Consider the following 14,207-nt stretch of genomic DNA (forward strand, 5'->3'; position numbering starts at 1 on the left):
AGCAGATTAGGGTGATGGCCGGTTGCCAGGGTGCCCTCTGCAGGGCTTTAGAAAGATACTCCCAACCAATCCCCCATCCTGCTCAACGCTCGTGGGGTGCCACTCGAGTAGGTCGCCAACCTATTGCCCCTTCATTCCAGCCTATCAGCAGGCAGTGCCAAGCACATTTGCCTTGCCCCAGGCACTGGCAACCTACGCTGCAGCACTGATGCCCTGTTAGTGGGCTTGCAGCGGGCTGGGCTAGATGTCCCTTGGGGTCACTTCTTCCAATTCTCTGATTCTCTGAAGAGGCATCTGGGTCACCCTTTGGCCTCTCCTGGCATGGCTCTCTTGACCAGGCAGGAACCCACAGCCTCTAGCTTCGCCCACCCCCCACCCCCAGGCAGGAGAAGATGTTACTGGGGGTGCAGCAGAGATTCTGCCACAGACCCCAAACTGAAGACCCCCACACAAGGCAAGTCAGGTGTGTGTGTGCTCAAAAGACACATTCAATTTCCGGGATGAAAGAAAGTAAATAATAATAAATACATTTTTATTTATACCCTGCCCTTCAGGGTTCAGAAAACTGGGCTCAGGGCAGCTAACAACAAATATAAAACACTTAATTGTAGAAGCAGCATAAAATGCAGTATAAAAACATGAATGAATCAAGAAAGGCATTCCTTCCCTTGAAGGATGCAGGCGGCTCGACCCACGAAGACCGACATGGCAGATACAGAAATTGGGGTGGGCTGGCGGAATATGGATTGTTGCTTCTGATTTATATAAGTGAAAACAATAAAATGTTTTTTTGCAGGGAAGAGAAGATGGAGGAATTGTACAAACAAGTTATTATCCCCAACTCTCTGTGGCCGGAAGAGAACAGCAAACACCTGCAACACAGTCCTATTAAAAATGGTTTATAAAAAATGGTTCCTATAAAAACCATGAATTGACACTCTCTGTTTAAAGTGACACCTTTGCTGCCCAGGACAACCAGCCCAGAGCGTGGCTCCAGAAGCACCCAGAGAGGCAGAGGGCTGTGAACCCAATGCACCCCACACCCCGTATCTTTGGGGCTGCTTCCCTTCCCCTGCCCACCGCTGCTGGAGAAGGCACTCTGCAAGGCTCAGGTCGCTCCCCCACCTAAGAGAGGGCAAAGCCCATTGAAGCGGCTGTCTTTGCCAGCCTCTCTGGGAGGGACCCCCAAAGGTCACCCAGTCCAAACCCCTGGCAATGCAGGAAGCACCCCTGGCAGACGGCCACCCAACCTCTGCTGAACAACTTCCAAGGAAGGAGAGTCCCTTCCACAGCTGAACAGGAGAAAAGGGGGCAACTCTTGGGGAATGAGGAATAATTCCTGGCTGGCGGCAAACACACAGCTTTCCCCCCAACCCAGGAGTTTATTTAACTGCTGCACAGAAGCCCCTCGATGGTTAGAGGTTCAGCTCCAAGGTGTCCTTTTGCTCCCCACTAGGTCTGCAGACCAAGGGCAGAAGGTGCCTTTACTGCCCTGGAATCACAGCTGGAAGGGGGCACCCCGAGGGTCATCTAGTCCAACCCCCTGCAATGCCACCTCACCCCTCCCACTTTCTGGCAGGCAGGCCCTCTCCACCCCCACCGGGGCAAGCCCCGCCCACCCTGATTTTGAGGGGGGTCCAGGACAAAGCAGGAGGAGGGAAGCATCCAGAGCCAGCCGGCGGTGGGGGGCAGAGACGACGGAGGCAGGGGGCTCAGGTCTGCTCCTGCTCGGCGAGGCGGCTCTCCTTGCCATCTTCCTGGGCCACAGGCTGGCCCCCAAACAGCGTCTCCTGGGAGGGCAAGGCAAGGTCCTCTATCTCCTCAGGTTGTGGCCTCTCGGGGACCATGTGGGCCTCTGGCTGCGAAGAGAGAGGCAGGGAGGGGGGCAGGTTCAGCAGGGACATGCAGCAGCATCCGGGACCAGGGCCTCCCGCCTGCTGCCAACAGCAGCAGAAGCCCCCTCCCCAAAGGCCCTTTTGCTCACTCACCTGATTCAGGGGAGGCTTCCAGAGATCTAGGCAGGAGAAAGGGAAACAGTCAAGGCTGGATAGGGAGGCCCCTGGCTGGTTTTTTTTGGGGGGGGGCACACTACAACCCTCAGGGGAAGGGCAGCGACAGGCACCTGGGAGAAGGGAGCTCACCCCAAAGAGTGGGAAAGGAAAGCACCCCTCTTTCTATTACAGGATCCCACTGTTAGGGGGCCCTGAGAGGCAGGCAAAACAAAACAAAACACTGTTGCTGTATGTAGGTCTTATTCTACAGTGGGACCTCTAGCTACGAACGTAATTCGTTCTGGAGGTCCGTTCTTAACCTGAAACTGTTCTTAACAGTTGATGTAACTATGATGTAAGTCATGGGCCCCGCCTGCTAGCCTGCTCCCTCAAATATCACGGGTTCCTCACTGTATTTCAGTTCAACAATTACTTTGATGCAACACATACTTTGTGATGTGCAAATGGCTTGAGATACCTATGAGGTCCATAAATTACCATATAGCATCTATTCAACGCAAAAAAACAGTGATAATTTGTTGTGGACAAAGGAGAGCTGGACATAGAAAGGGCCCCATTAACTTCAGGAGCTGAGGGCCGCATCCAACCTCAATCCAGCCCTGGCACCAGGGACTCCCCCCCCCTTCAGCACCCCCTCCCAAGCACCAGCCCCCCGTCCAGCGACTCACCCTGGCGCCTCCGATGGCGGCGGAGGAGGAACAGGGCCCCCGCCAGCAGCCCAAGGATGGCCACCAGGGGAACTACCAGCAGCACATGGGTCCTCCTGGCTTTTTCCTGGGGGGGCTGTGTGGGCAGGACACCTGTGGGAGAGGGCAGGAAAAGAGCCACATGAAACCCCTCACCGCCAGGGCAACCAGGGCACACCCCTGTGGGCAGAATCACAGGGTTGGAAGGGACCCCGAGGGCCATCTAGACCAACCCCCTGCAATTCCCCTCCCCAGCGCAGGAATCCTCTGGGACCAACCCCTCTTCCCCCTCCACTCCCCCCCTCGCTGCCCCCAGCTTGGATGTCTTCAGCAGCCATGGAACAAACAGCCCTTAAATACTTCTGCGTCTTCTGCATTGACCTCCTCTTTGTGCCCGACAGCGAAGGAAGACAATTAGGTGCTGGGCGATCAGCAAGGCGTCAAGCAGAGTTAAACCAAAACAAATTTAGCTTTCGCTAAAGGTTTCTTAAAGGCAGCCATTTAAAGAGTTATTGTGAAGGGTGGCTTTTTTCTCAAAGGAAAAACACCTTATTTTTAGAACGCTGCGGAGTTAAAAATAAAGCGGCTGGTCCGGATCAGCGTTGCGTTTTTAATGGGAGGCCACTGCGCAGCCTGCGGTGGGAGATTTGCGAAGCCCTGGGAGTGGCGGATCCTGCCCCACTTAATGCCCCAGGCTCACTGGGAGATCCCTGAAGCACCAGCGAATCCTGGCTCACGGGATCCGTCTCAGTTGAGGCAGCCGGACCGTGTGGGCAGGTCTCTTGTTTTTGTTTATTTCTTTATTACACCTGTAGGCCACCTTTCAAGGGGGATGTGCGTGGGTCTCCCTCTCCCCACTGAATTCTGACAACAACCCTGTGAGGTAGGCTGGACTGGCCCCTGGGCCCCTTTGGGAGGAAAGAACAGAAATGGAAGAAAGGATAAGGAGAGTGTGGAGCAGTGGTTAGAGCATCAGACCAGGACCTGGGAGACCAGGCTGCAAATCCTCACACTTGGCCTGGAAGCTCACTGAGTGGCCTGGGGGGGGGGACCAGTCCCTGCCTCTCAGCCTAACCTACCTCACAGGGATTTAATTGGAAGGGGGGATATGAATGCAGTAAACAAACACCGTAAGAGCCAATGAAAGCATAGGAAGAAGCATCTTGGTCCAGCCTCTTTGATGCTCAGCAGCAATTGAGCAGGATGAAGCCCACCCTCCCCCCTCCAGATCTGCTGCAGCCCCTGCTCCAAACAGCTCCATCTGACAGCTTCACTGGGGTAATTTTTTGGGCCTCCTTCCTCAGTACAGGCTCAGAACACAAGAAGAGCCAGACACAGCTTCTTCATTCCCTCTGAGGGGGCTGCGCGGAGCAGGCCCTGCTAGCAGTCCTCTCCTGCCACCTCCAGGCCATTCTGGATAAGAACTGGAAGCCAGGCAAGAGTGTTCCTGCCCCCCCCCCCGCCGCCAATGTCACAGCGGACAAAGGGAGAAGGTATTTCCCCAGTAAGATCTCCCTTCATAGAGTTGGAAGGGACCCAAAGGGTCATCCAGCCCAACCCCCTGCATTACAGGAATGGCAGCTGAAGAATCCTTGGCAGGCGGCCCTTCAACCTCTGCTCAAAAACCTCTAAGGAAGGAGAGCCCACCACATCTCAGGGGAGACCACCCCACTCTCCAAGCACTCTTGTTAGCAGAAAGTTCTGCCTGATGTTCAGCTGGAATCTCCTTTCTTGGAATTTGAAGTCACAGGAGAAAACAAGCCTGCTCCCTCTTCCATGTGGCAGCCCTGGAGATATTTGACGATGGCTCTCACACCTCCTCCGAGTCTCTTCTTTTCCAGGCTGAACATACCCAGCTCCATACTTAACATCCCAGGCCGCCCATCTGAGGACACATGGTTCTTTATTTTATCAGATCAAAATGATCAGACAACAGCAAAGGGTGCTAGGTTTATCGAGGGTGCAATGAGATTAAGGGCCACTATCTGAATGACAATCTTGGTCATTTGATTGCCCTTTTTACCCATTGCTATTTGTGTGTGTGTGTATGTATATGTATATGTATATGTATATGTATGTGTGTGTGTGTGTGTGTGTGTATATATATATATATATATAGAGAGAGAGAGAGAGAGAGAGAGAGAGAGAGAGAGAGTATATATATATAGGGACGTGGGTGGCGCTGTGGGTTAAACCACAGAGCCTAGGACTTCCTGATCAGAAGGTTGGCGGTTCGAATCCCCGCGACGGGGTGAGCTCCCATTGCTCAGTCCCTGCTCCTGCCAACCTAGCAGTTCAAAACCATGTCAAAGTGCAAGTAGATAAATAGGTACCGCTCCGGCGGGAAGGTAAATGGCATTTCCGTGCGCTGCTCTCATTTGCCAGAAGTGGCTTAGTCATGCTGGCCACATGACCCGGAAGCTGTACGCCGGCTCCCTCGGCCAACAAAACGAGATGAGCGCCGCAACCCCAGAGTCGGTCATGACTGGACCTAATGGTCAGGGGTCCCTTTACCTTTGCCTTATTTGTATATATTGCTTGTTTTATGTTGCCATGGCTGTTGGCTAATGCGAATAAAGTTTATCTACCTATACTCAGCTCCTTCAACCGTTCCTCATCAGGCTTGGTTTCCAGACCCATTCAGTTTGCCCACATCCAGACCTGGACACGGTACCTTCCAAGCTGAAGAGAAAGCCACATGCCCAAGGCACCAGCCCTTCTGGCAGCCCCTCCCAAGCCCACCCCTCTGGCTGGGAGCTCACTCACCGCAAACCACATCCGAACTGTGGGTCCCGTTTGCCAGTCGCACCATCTTTCCATCCTCGCAGCTGCGGAGACAGAGGCAGACTCTTAAGAAGGGTTTGCACCACATGAGCATTTCACAAGCGAAGCCCTGACAGGCGCGCAAGTGTGCGCAAGCCCCCGTTTCGGTTTGGAAGAGAGAAGCAGCGGCACATGAGGCCCCCCCCCCAGAGATGCAGATAAGCAGCTTGACTCCAAATCCCCACCACCACCCCACACGCAGAGCTGCTTTTCTTAAACTGGCACCTGGGCTCAGCTGCACACATTTGCATGAATTGCACGGTTAGCCATGCAGGCAACTTCCTTTCCCAGCAAGACCCCGTCACGCAGAGTCTGCCAGCGTCTCCTGCCCAACTGCAATGTGCCAGCGTAATTAATAATAATAATAATAATACTTTATTATTTATATCCCACCCATCTCGCTGAGTTTCCCCAGCCACTCTGGGCGGCTCCCAGTCGAGTGTTAAAAACAATACAGCATTAAATATTAAAAACTTCCTTAAACAGGGCTGCCTTCAGATGTCTTTTAAGAGAAGATAGCTGCTTATTTCCTTCACATCTGAAGGGAGGGCATTCCAAAGGGCGGGCACCACCACTGAGAAGGCCCTCTGCCTGGTTCCCTGTAACCTCACTTCTCGCAATGAGGGAACTGCCAAAAGGCCCTCGGAGCTGGACCTCAGTGTCCGGGTAGAACGATGGGGGTGGAGACGCTCCTTCAGGTCTACTGGACCGAGGCCGTTTAGGGCTTTCAAGGTCAGCACCAACACTTTGTCATATGTCATATGTCAGGAGTGCTCTGATGGTGTTTCCTGCTTGGCAGGGGGTTGGACTCGATGGCCCTTGTGGTCTCTTCCAACTCTATGATTCTATGATTCTATGACTTTGAATTGTGCTCAGAAACGTCCTGGGAGACAATGCAGATCTCTCAGGACCGGTGTTATGTGGTCTCCGCGGCCGCTCAATCTGTTAGCCACCATCAATCCATCCAATCTCCACGGATTCAACCTCAATCTGTTAGCCGCCATCCATACTCCAACCGGCTCCAGTTCGACCGCCCCCCCCCCCGTCCTGTCCCGCTCATCTCACCTGCTCCAGGGTTGGCATCGAGCGCTGGCAGAAGAGATGTTGGAGAAGGAGCCAGGAGGGCATGCCATGCAGACTGTGTCATTCAGGTGGGTGGCTGGAAGGAACACAAGAGGCAGCGTCACACGCCAGGGCCCTGAGGCATCCTGCATGGGGCTGGGGCCACAGGCTCCAGCAGCCCTCATATCTGCAGGATGCGGGGCCTGGGGGGGTCCATGCAGCTCCTGCAGCAATGCCCCTCCAGGGCTGTCTGGGTGTGGGGAGAAATCCCACCGGAAGGGAAAGTCCAGCCGACTTCCGCACACCCCACAATCCCCAGTCTGGAATTGCAGAGGTGGAAGGGACCCCCCAAGGTCATCGAGTCCAACCCCAGGAAATGCTGGAATTGCAACAAAACATCTATGGGACCCATAGGATACCACGGGAGAGGATGTGGGGCTTTGCTCTGCATCTGTTCATAGAAAGGATGAGCCCGATTCTTCCCTGAGATGTGAGCATGTGCAGAGTGAGTAATTTCACCATACGATGTAGGGAGCCCAGCCCAGCAGCCCCTCGTGTTCCTCCTCCTTCTGGCTCACCTTGGCGCTGGACGCCTTCGCCCGCTGGGCACTCTCGGTTCACCCTGCAGGTCAGGCACTCCCGGCTGGAGCAGTGGGTGCCGATCCGACAGCGGCAGACGACGTTCCGCGTGGCGTCCCCTTCTGTGTACACAAGGAAACCGGCATCTGGAGGAGGGGGAGAGAAGAAGAAGAAGAGCCTTGGAGCTGAATCGGCCCCATGTGCCATCTGAGTCCAGCAGCCAAGCAGATGCGCAGTCAGCAGGGAAGAGAGAGAGGAGGGTGGAGATCAAGGCCTTGGAGGAGGAGCGGTTGAAGCACCTGGGTGTGTATAGCCTGGGAAAGAGGAGGCTGAGAGGAGACCTGAGAGCCACCTTCTCATATCTCAAGGGCTGCCCCATGGAAGATGAAGCAAGCTTCTTTTCTGCCGCTCCAGAGGGGTAGGACTCGAACCCATGGCTTCAAGTTACAAGGAAGGAGATTCTGACTCAACATCAGGAGGAACTTTCTGGCCGTCGGAAAGTTTCAAGAGCGGAACAGTCTCCTTGGGGAAGTGGTGGGTGGGCTCTCCTTCCTTGGAAGTTTTTAAGCAGAGGTCGGATAGCCATCTGTCATGGATACTTAATTGTGATCCCTGCAATGCAGGGGGTTGGGCTTGATGACCCTTGGGGTCCCTTCCAGCTCCTATAGATTCTATGAGTCTATTATTAACTCTGGAAGTATAGACTCGATTCTGACCAAACGAAGCCTCCTGATGCATATTTTGCTCTACGCCTCCGGCCAATGAGGCCGTAAAGGTAAAGGGAACCCTGACCTTTAGGTCCAGTCATGGCCGACTCTGGGGTTGCAGCACTCATCTCGATTTACTGGCCGAGGGAGCCAGCGTACAGCTTCCGGGTCATGTGGCCAGCAGGACTAAGCCACTTCTGGCAAACCAGAGCAGCGCACGGAAATGCCGTTTACCTTCCCGCCGGAGCGGTACCTATTGATCTACTTGCACTTTGACATGCTTTCAAACTGCTAGGTTGGCAGGAGCAGGGACTGAGCAACGGGAGCTCACCCCGTTGCAGGGATTCAATCTGCTGACCTTCTGATCGGCAAGCCCTAGGCTCTGTGGTTTAACCCACAGCGCCACCCACATGCCTAATGTGGCCCTGGAGGGCCATGAAAAATTGTGCCCTGGGCTTTGTAGACTCGGATACCCATCTGAAACCAAAGGGGCTCGTGGGTTGCCATATATGGGCTTATTTCTAGCTCCGTGATATGTTAGTGGGCTGCTCAGAGCCGCCTCTGAAGGCAGCACATGGCCAGAGTGAAGGGAGAAGGAGACACACACAGAGGATCCCCACTTACTCTCGTCGCAATAGGCCTGTGGGGCGCAGTGCTTCTCCTTGGTCCAGCCGGCCTGGAAGTGTTGAGCCTCGCAGGCTACACACTGCGTCTCTGAGCTCTCGGAGCAGAGCGCCTGCACCTTGGTGCCTGCAAACACACGAGGAGACCCGGTGAGCGCTGGCACCTCGGGCGGGGAAAGGGCCATGCCTGCGAGGGGGGCAGATGCGATTCCAGCGGAGACTGGCATGGACTGGGGTGGGTGGGTGGGAAGGGGCCAGGGCTCAGCAGCAGAGCAACATCTCTTTGGCATGGGGAAACACTTTGGAAAGTCCACCTCCCTGGAGATTCAGGATGCAGGAGAGGGGCAGTTGGCCTATGGAACTCCCTCCCACAGGAAAAAGTAGTGTTAGAAGTTGTGTGTCTTTGTTTCTCAATTCCATCCTTTCACATTATTTTGTATATATTGTGGCATTTTATGCACCATAAATTGTAGCTATTTTCATTGATCATCATTTAGTAAGTAGTTATTGTAATTATTAAGAGTGAATTTCTGTTATCATTTGCTGAGCTTCTGAGTGTTAATTTTATTGTGTACTATCATATTCTAATAATTATTGAATATTACTTTATTTCATATGTCTTTCCATTTCAAAGTTATGTTTGACAATGACTGTTTGTATTGGATTAGTTTATTATGGCCAAACTTGGGCCTCCAGCTGTTTGGGACTACAACTCCCATCATCCCTAGCTAACAGGACCAGTGGTGTCAGGGATGATAGGAGTTGTAGTCCCAAAACAGCTGGAGGCCCAAGTTTGGCCATCACTGTAGGTGTGTGTTGTATATTTTGAGGCTGGAAACTGCTTCGTGTAGAGTAATATAGGAAGGGGATATACAAATTAAAAGTGAAAATGAAAATGAAATCCCAGTTGCTGGAAACCACAGGATGGGAGAGTTGCTATTGTGTTGAATCCCGCCTGTGTTTTGCCCACTCTGGACACCTGGTCGGCCACAGGGAGAGCAGGAGGCTGGACTAGGCGGGCCTTTGGCCGGATCCAGCAACAGGCTCTTCCTAGGGTGGAGAAATCCTGAGCAGCCCTAGAGATGGCATCAGACTGAGAAGCATGGGCTTTCCAGGGGAGAAGGGGGTCCTGAGGGCTCCTCCCCATTTCCATCCCATGGCACCCGCTCCTCCCTCCCAGAGCTGCCCTCATCCTTTCGGTCCTCAGAGGTTGAAAGGGGCAGCCCAGGATGGCTTGGCCGTCCTTCCCACGCCCCCCCCCCCCAGCGGACACAGCAGTTGAGGGGAGAGAATGAAGGGGCAAGCGAAGCTTCTTTCTCTCCCTCTTTGCCCCCCCTTTTACTGCTGCATCTTAAGAGGCAGTGTGGCTCAGTGGTTAGAGTGCTGGGCTAAGACCTGGGAAGGGTCCAGGGTTCAAATCTCCGCTCAGCCATGAAACTCAATGGGTGGCCTTGGGGGGGGTCACCGCCCCCCTCTCTCAGCCTAATCTGCCTCACAGGGTTGTTGTGGGGATTAACGGGGGGGGGCATGTATGCCTCCTCAAGCTCCTTAGGATTCTTCCTGGGGTTTCCTCCAGCTCCGCAAGGAGTTTGGACAGGTGGGCAGGACAACCCACCTGTAAATTATGACGTCATAGTGACATAGTATGACTGGCAGTTGGACAACCCTGCCCCAAATGATCTGGCCCAAGCAGCCCAAAGGGGTCCCCACATCCCTCTCGTCCTGAGTGGCCCAGGTGTGTTGCTGGAGAGACAGGAGGAGGGGGGCCGGGGTGGGGGAGATTTTGGACTGGGGCAGTTTTATTTCCAGAGACATTGTCGGGTTGGACTACATGGCCTTTGGGGTCCCTTCCTATTCTGTGATCCCCAACTGGCTCAAAGGTTGTGAGGAAAAGTGCTAGGGGGGGGGGGGAATCTGCCCAGGTGGGCTATCGATGCAACTCTAACTTTTCAGAGAGTCATCTGTATTCAAGAGAGTGTGGCACAGTGGTTAGAGCACTGGACCTGGGAGATGAGGATTCAAATCCCTGCCTCTCAGCCTAGCCTACCTCACAGGGCTGTTCTGGGGATTAAATGAGACAGAGTTCGTGGGGGGGGGGGGAACCAAGCAGATCCCCTTGAAGAAAACAGGGACAGAAACGCAATAAATAGGTATAAACATTCCCCTCCGCTCAATCTAATCTTAACTGTATCAACTGTTTTTGAACTGCTTTAATTGGAAAGGCTTTTAATTGGCTGATTTAGCTGTGTCTTTTAATTAAGGGGTTTTTAATGCCGTGAAAGAATCACGATTGTGTACTTTAATTACAGTACGGCTTTCCCCGTTGATTTCATCAGCGCAAACCGCTTCAAAGCCCTTACAAAGCACATAAGCGGCATGTCACTTGATAAAGAAAGCGTGCTGTTGACATCGTCCCTTTGCCCGCCTCCCGCGAGAAGCCCCCCCCCAGCCCCCCGGGGCTCTAGGGCAGGGTGGGGGCTCGGAGGAGCCCCAAGAGGAAAAGCAAGAGTCGCGTCCGCGCAGCTTATTACCTGGGCCACATTTTGGGCAGCACCGTCCCCCTTCCTGGTACTCGGTGGCGGAGCAGCTCGGGCTCCGCAGCTCCAACGCCAGGCACTGCACCGCAGGAGGAGGGTTAGTCACAGCCCCATCTTCATCATCCTCACCCCCCCCCCAGCCCCGGCTCCCCCAAAGCCACAATCCAAGCGGCACCCAAGGCTCTCTCTCCGGCGCGAGGAGCAAAGCGCTCGTAAAAGCGCATCTGGGCGCCGCTCGCCTTGCAAACCTCTGCGCCCCCGAGAGATGCGGGATCCGGCCGCCGCTCAGCCCATACTTTGGGGTCCGGTTTCCAGTCGCCCAGACAGACCCACAAGGGGGCAGCCCGCCCCCGCTCCAAGCTGCCGGGGAGCCAAAGGGAACCTGCCGGGGGGCTGAGCCACCGGGGCTCCCTTTTCCCGGGGCAGGGTCGCTCTTTCTCTCTCTCTCTCTCTCGGGTCCCCAGAGCGGCGCGCTTGGGGGGCGGGCAGCGGTTCCGCCTCCCCGAACGGAAGGAGACCCCCCCGTCCCCCAAAGACGCGGCTTGGCACTGCTCCGTCCGAAGGGGCCGTCAAGTTCGGGAATGGCACAGTCGGAAGGGACCCCCAAAGCCCATCTAGTCCAACCCCCTGCGATGCAGGAATGCCATCCGGGAGAAGAAGAGGGCCGTGAAGTCCAGATCCGCCCTCGCCCCCCCCCAGTGGCCAGAGGGGCGAGAGGGGCCCCGGAGGGCGCGCCGGTTTACTTTGGGGATCTAGCTTGGTGAGACCGGCAAAGCCTCTAGGTTGGGGGTCGCTTTGGTAAATCGATCAAGTCACAACTAGAGTGAGGACCCCCCCCCCGGAAAAGGGCGAGGCAGCAGCTCCGCGACGAAGGGGATTCCCAGGCGCCGAAAGAGGAACTGGACCTGGACCGGCGCGGGGGGGCTTTCCCGGGATGGGCTCCCGCTTGCCCGCCCCTCGCCCGGGGGTCTCTAGCTGGGAGGGAGCGCAGGGTGGGCGCGGCGCCCTCCCGAATCGAAAGCGAAAGCGCCACTCACCAATGCCAGGAAGGCGCAGCCGCCCCACACCGCCGTCCAGGGGACCAGGCGCGAGCGCATCTCTGCTCTGGCCGGCGGGCGGCGCCCCCTTTATAAGGCCGGGCCGTGGGGCGGCGACGGAGGCCGAGGGGGCGTCCTCAGCCAGCCAATCCGGCGAGGCGGAGCCCCTCCGAGGCGGCGCCCCCGCGGCCACGACGACCGCCCCGGCCGAGCCCGCCCGGAATCTCCCTGCCAGGAGAAGCGGAGCGGCGGAGGCGCGGGACTCCTCGCCCGGGTCCGAGGAGGGGCGGCTCGGCGGTGGTCGGTCCCGGCAGCTTCCAGCCCCCCCCCGGAACATCGGGGCGCCCCTTGCGCCGCGCTTAGGGACCGTTCGCAGCGGCGCCCAAATGATGCCCACGAAGCTGTCGGGATGCTGCAGCTGAGGCGCCTGCGTTGCAAGCGGGCTGGACTATAGGACCCCTGGGAACCCCCGCCCCAGGTTGGCATCCGTCTGTCTCGGAAGACAAAGGAGGAGGGCGCCTTTGCGGGGCCAGTCAAGCCCCTGGAGAGTTTGCAGCGCCTGCTGCGGTTGCAGAGATAGATGCGGGAGGAGGAGGAGGAGGAGAAGGAGAAGAGTAGTAGTAGTTTGGATTTGATATCCCATTTTATCACTACCCTAAGGAGTCTCAAGGGATGTGGGTGGCCCTGTGGGTTAAACCACAGAGCCTAGGACTTGCCGATCAGAAGGTCGGCAGTTCGAACCCCTGCAGTGGGGTGAGCTCCCCTTGCTCGTCCCTGCTCCTGCCAACCTAGCAGTTCGAAAGCACGTCAAAGTGCAAGTAGATAAATAGGGTGATAAAGGGGAGCCATACCAGGGTGAAGGTGTCTTCTTCTATTTGTCCCAGTTTCAGTTTATTGGTAAATTTTTCTAGTAGGGCTGTTTCCCATGCTATTTGGTACCATTGGTCCATGTGACAGCAATGCCTCTAAAGACCAGTTGCTGGAAGCCACAGGAGGGGCGGATACTGCTATTGCGCTTGAATCCTTCTTATATCTGCTTGGCCACAGCAAGAACAGGATTCTGGACAAGATGAGCCATTGGCCTGGGGAGAGGGAACTGCCCTGGCTGTTTCTAGATCTGCAAGATCATTGAGGTCATCAGGGAGACTTTTGTTCATGGGACCAGACCTTGCAGAATATTGCGGGGAGGGGGGGTCCAAAAAAGGGGCATGACTCTATACCTGGGGATGGCGTATGGGAAGCACCTGCAGTGATTTGCTTCAGATAAGGACACACCTTCTTGTACATGGGGGGGGGGGGAATCAGGTAGCATATTCTCTCTTGCACTTGACCTACTGAATGTGCTCTGAGAGTGAAGGGGATCCAAAGGGCTCTGGACAGGCCTTATAATAAATAATAATAATAATAATAATAATAATAATAATAATAATAATTTATTATTTATTATTTATACCCCGCCCATCTGGCTGGGCCTCCGCAGCCACTCTGGGCGGCTTCCATAAAAACCAAAAATACAGTAAAATATCACACGTTAAAAACTTCCCTGAACAGGGCTGCCTTAAGATGTCTTCTGAATGTCAGGTAGTGCCTTGCCTTGGAGGAGGGGGCTTCATGCGCCCCCTCCAGACAACCTGCTTGTTGATCATGCAACCTGATTTTGATCTTTCCCAACATCAGGGTCTTTTCCAGGGAGTCTTCTCTTCTCCTGAGGTGGCCAAAGTCTTGGAGCCTCAGCTTCAGGATCTGTCCTTCCAGGGAGCACTCAGGGCTGATTTCCTTCAGAATGGATACGTTTGATCTTCTTGCAGTCCATGGGACTCTCAAGAGTCTCCTCCAGCATCAGTTCTTCGGCGATCAGCCTTCTTTATGGTCCATCTCTCACTTCCATACATCACGACTGGGAAAACCAGAGCTTTGACTATATGGACCTTTGTTGGCAAGGTGATGTCTCTCCTTTTTAAGATGCTGTCTAGGTTTGTCATTGGACCAGGGTTCAAATCCCCACATTTGGGCATCACGAAGACCTGGGGAGCCAGTCGCTGCCTCTCAGCACAGCAGCCTCCCTGGCTGGCTTATTGAAGGGATTAAAACAGGAGAGGGAGAGGCACGGCTGCCACCTTGAGTTCCTTGGAGGAAAAGCT

The 14,207-nt window shown here is 55.0% G+C and overlaps 1 protein-coding gene across 1 annotated transcript; it reads right to left on the reverse strand.

The window, feature by feature from the left end:
- Nucleotides 1-515: 515 nt before the first annotated feature.
- Nucleotides 516-12,155, reverse strand: CD40 (CD40 molecule). Its single transcript, XM_079979920.1, has 9 exons — nucleotides 12,067-12,155; nucleotides 11,024-11,108; nucleotides 8,494-8,619; nucleotides 7,162-7,308; nucleotides 6,587-6,680; nucleotides 5,465-5,526; nucleotides 2,681-2,812; nucleotides 1,989-2,014; nucleotides 516-1,859 (listed from the first exon to the last, which is right to left on the reverse strand). Exons 1-9 carry the CDS (start codon nucleotides 12,124-12,126, stop codon nucleotides 1,713-1,715), a joined length of 879 nt encoding a protein of 292 aa, XP_079836046.1. The 5' UTR covers nucleotides 12,127-12,155; the 3' UTR covers nucleotides 516-1,712.
- Nucleotides 12,156-14,207: the final 2,052 nt, after the last annotated feature.

Source organism: Podarcis cretensis, assembly GCF_951804945.1.
Source record: "Podarcis cretensis genome assembly, chromosome: 6".
NCBI lineage: Eukaryota > Metazoa > Chordata > Lepidosauria > Squamata > Lacertidae > Podarcis > Podarcis cretensis.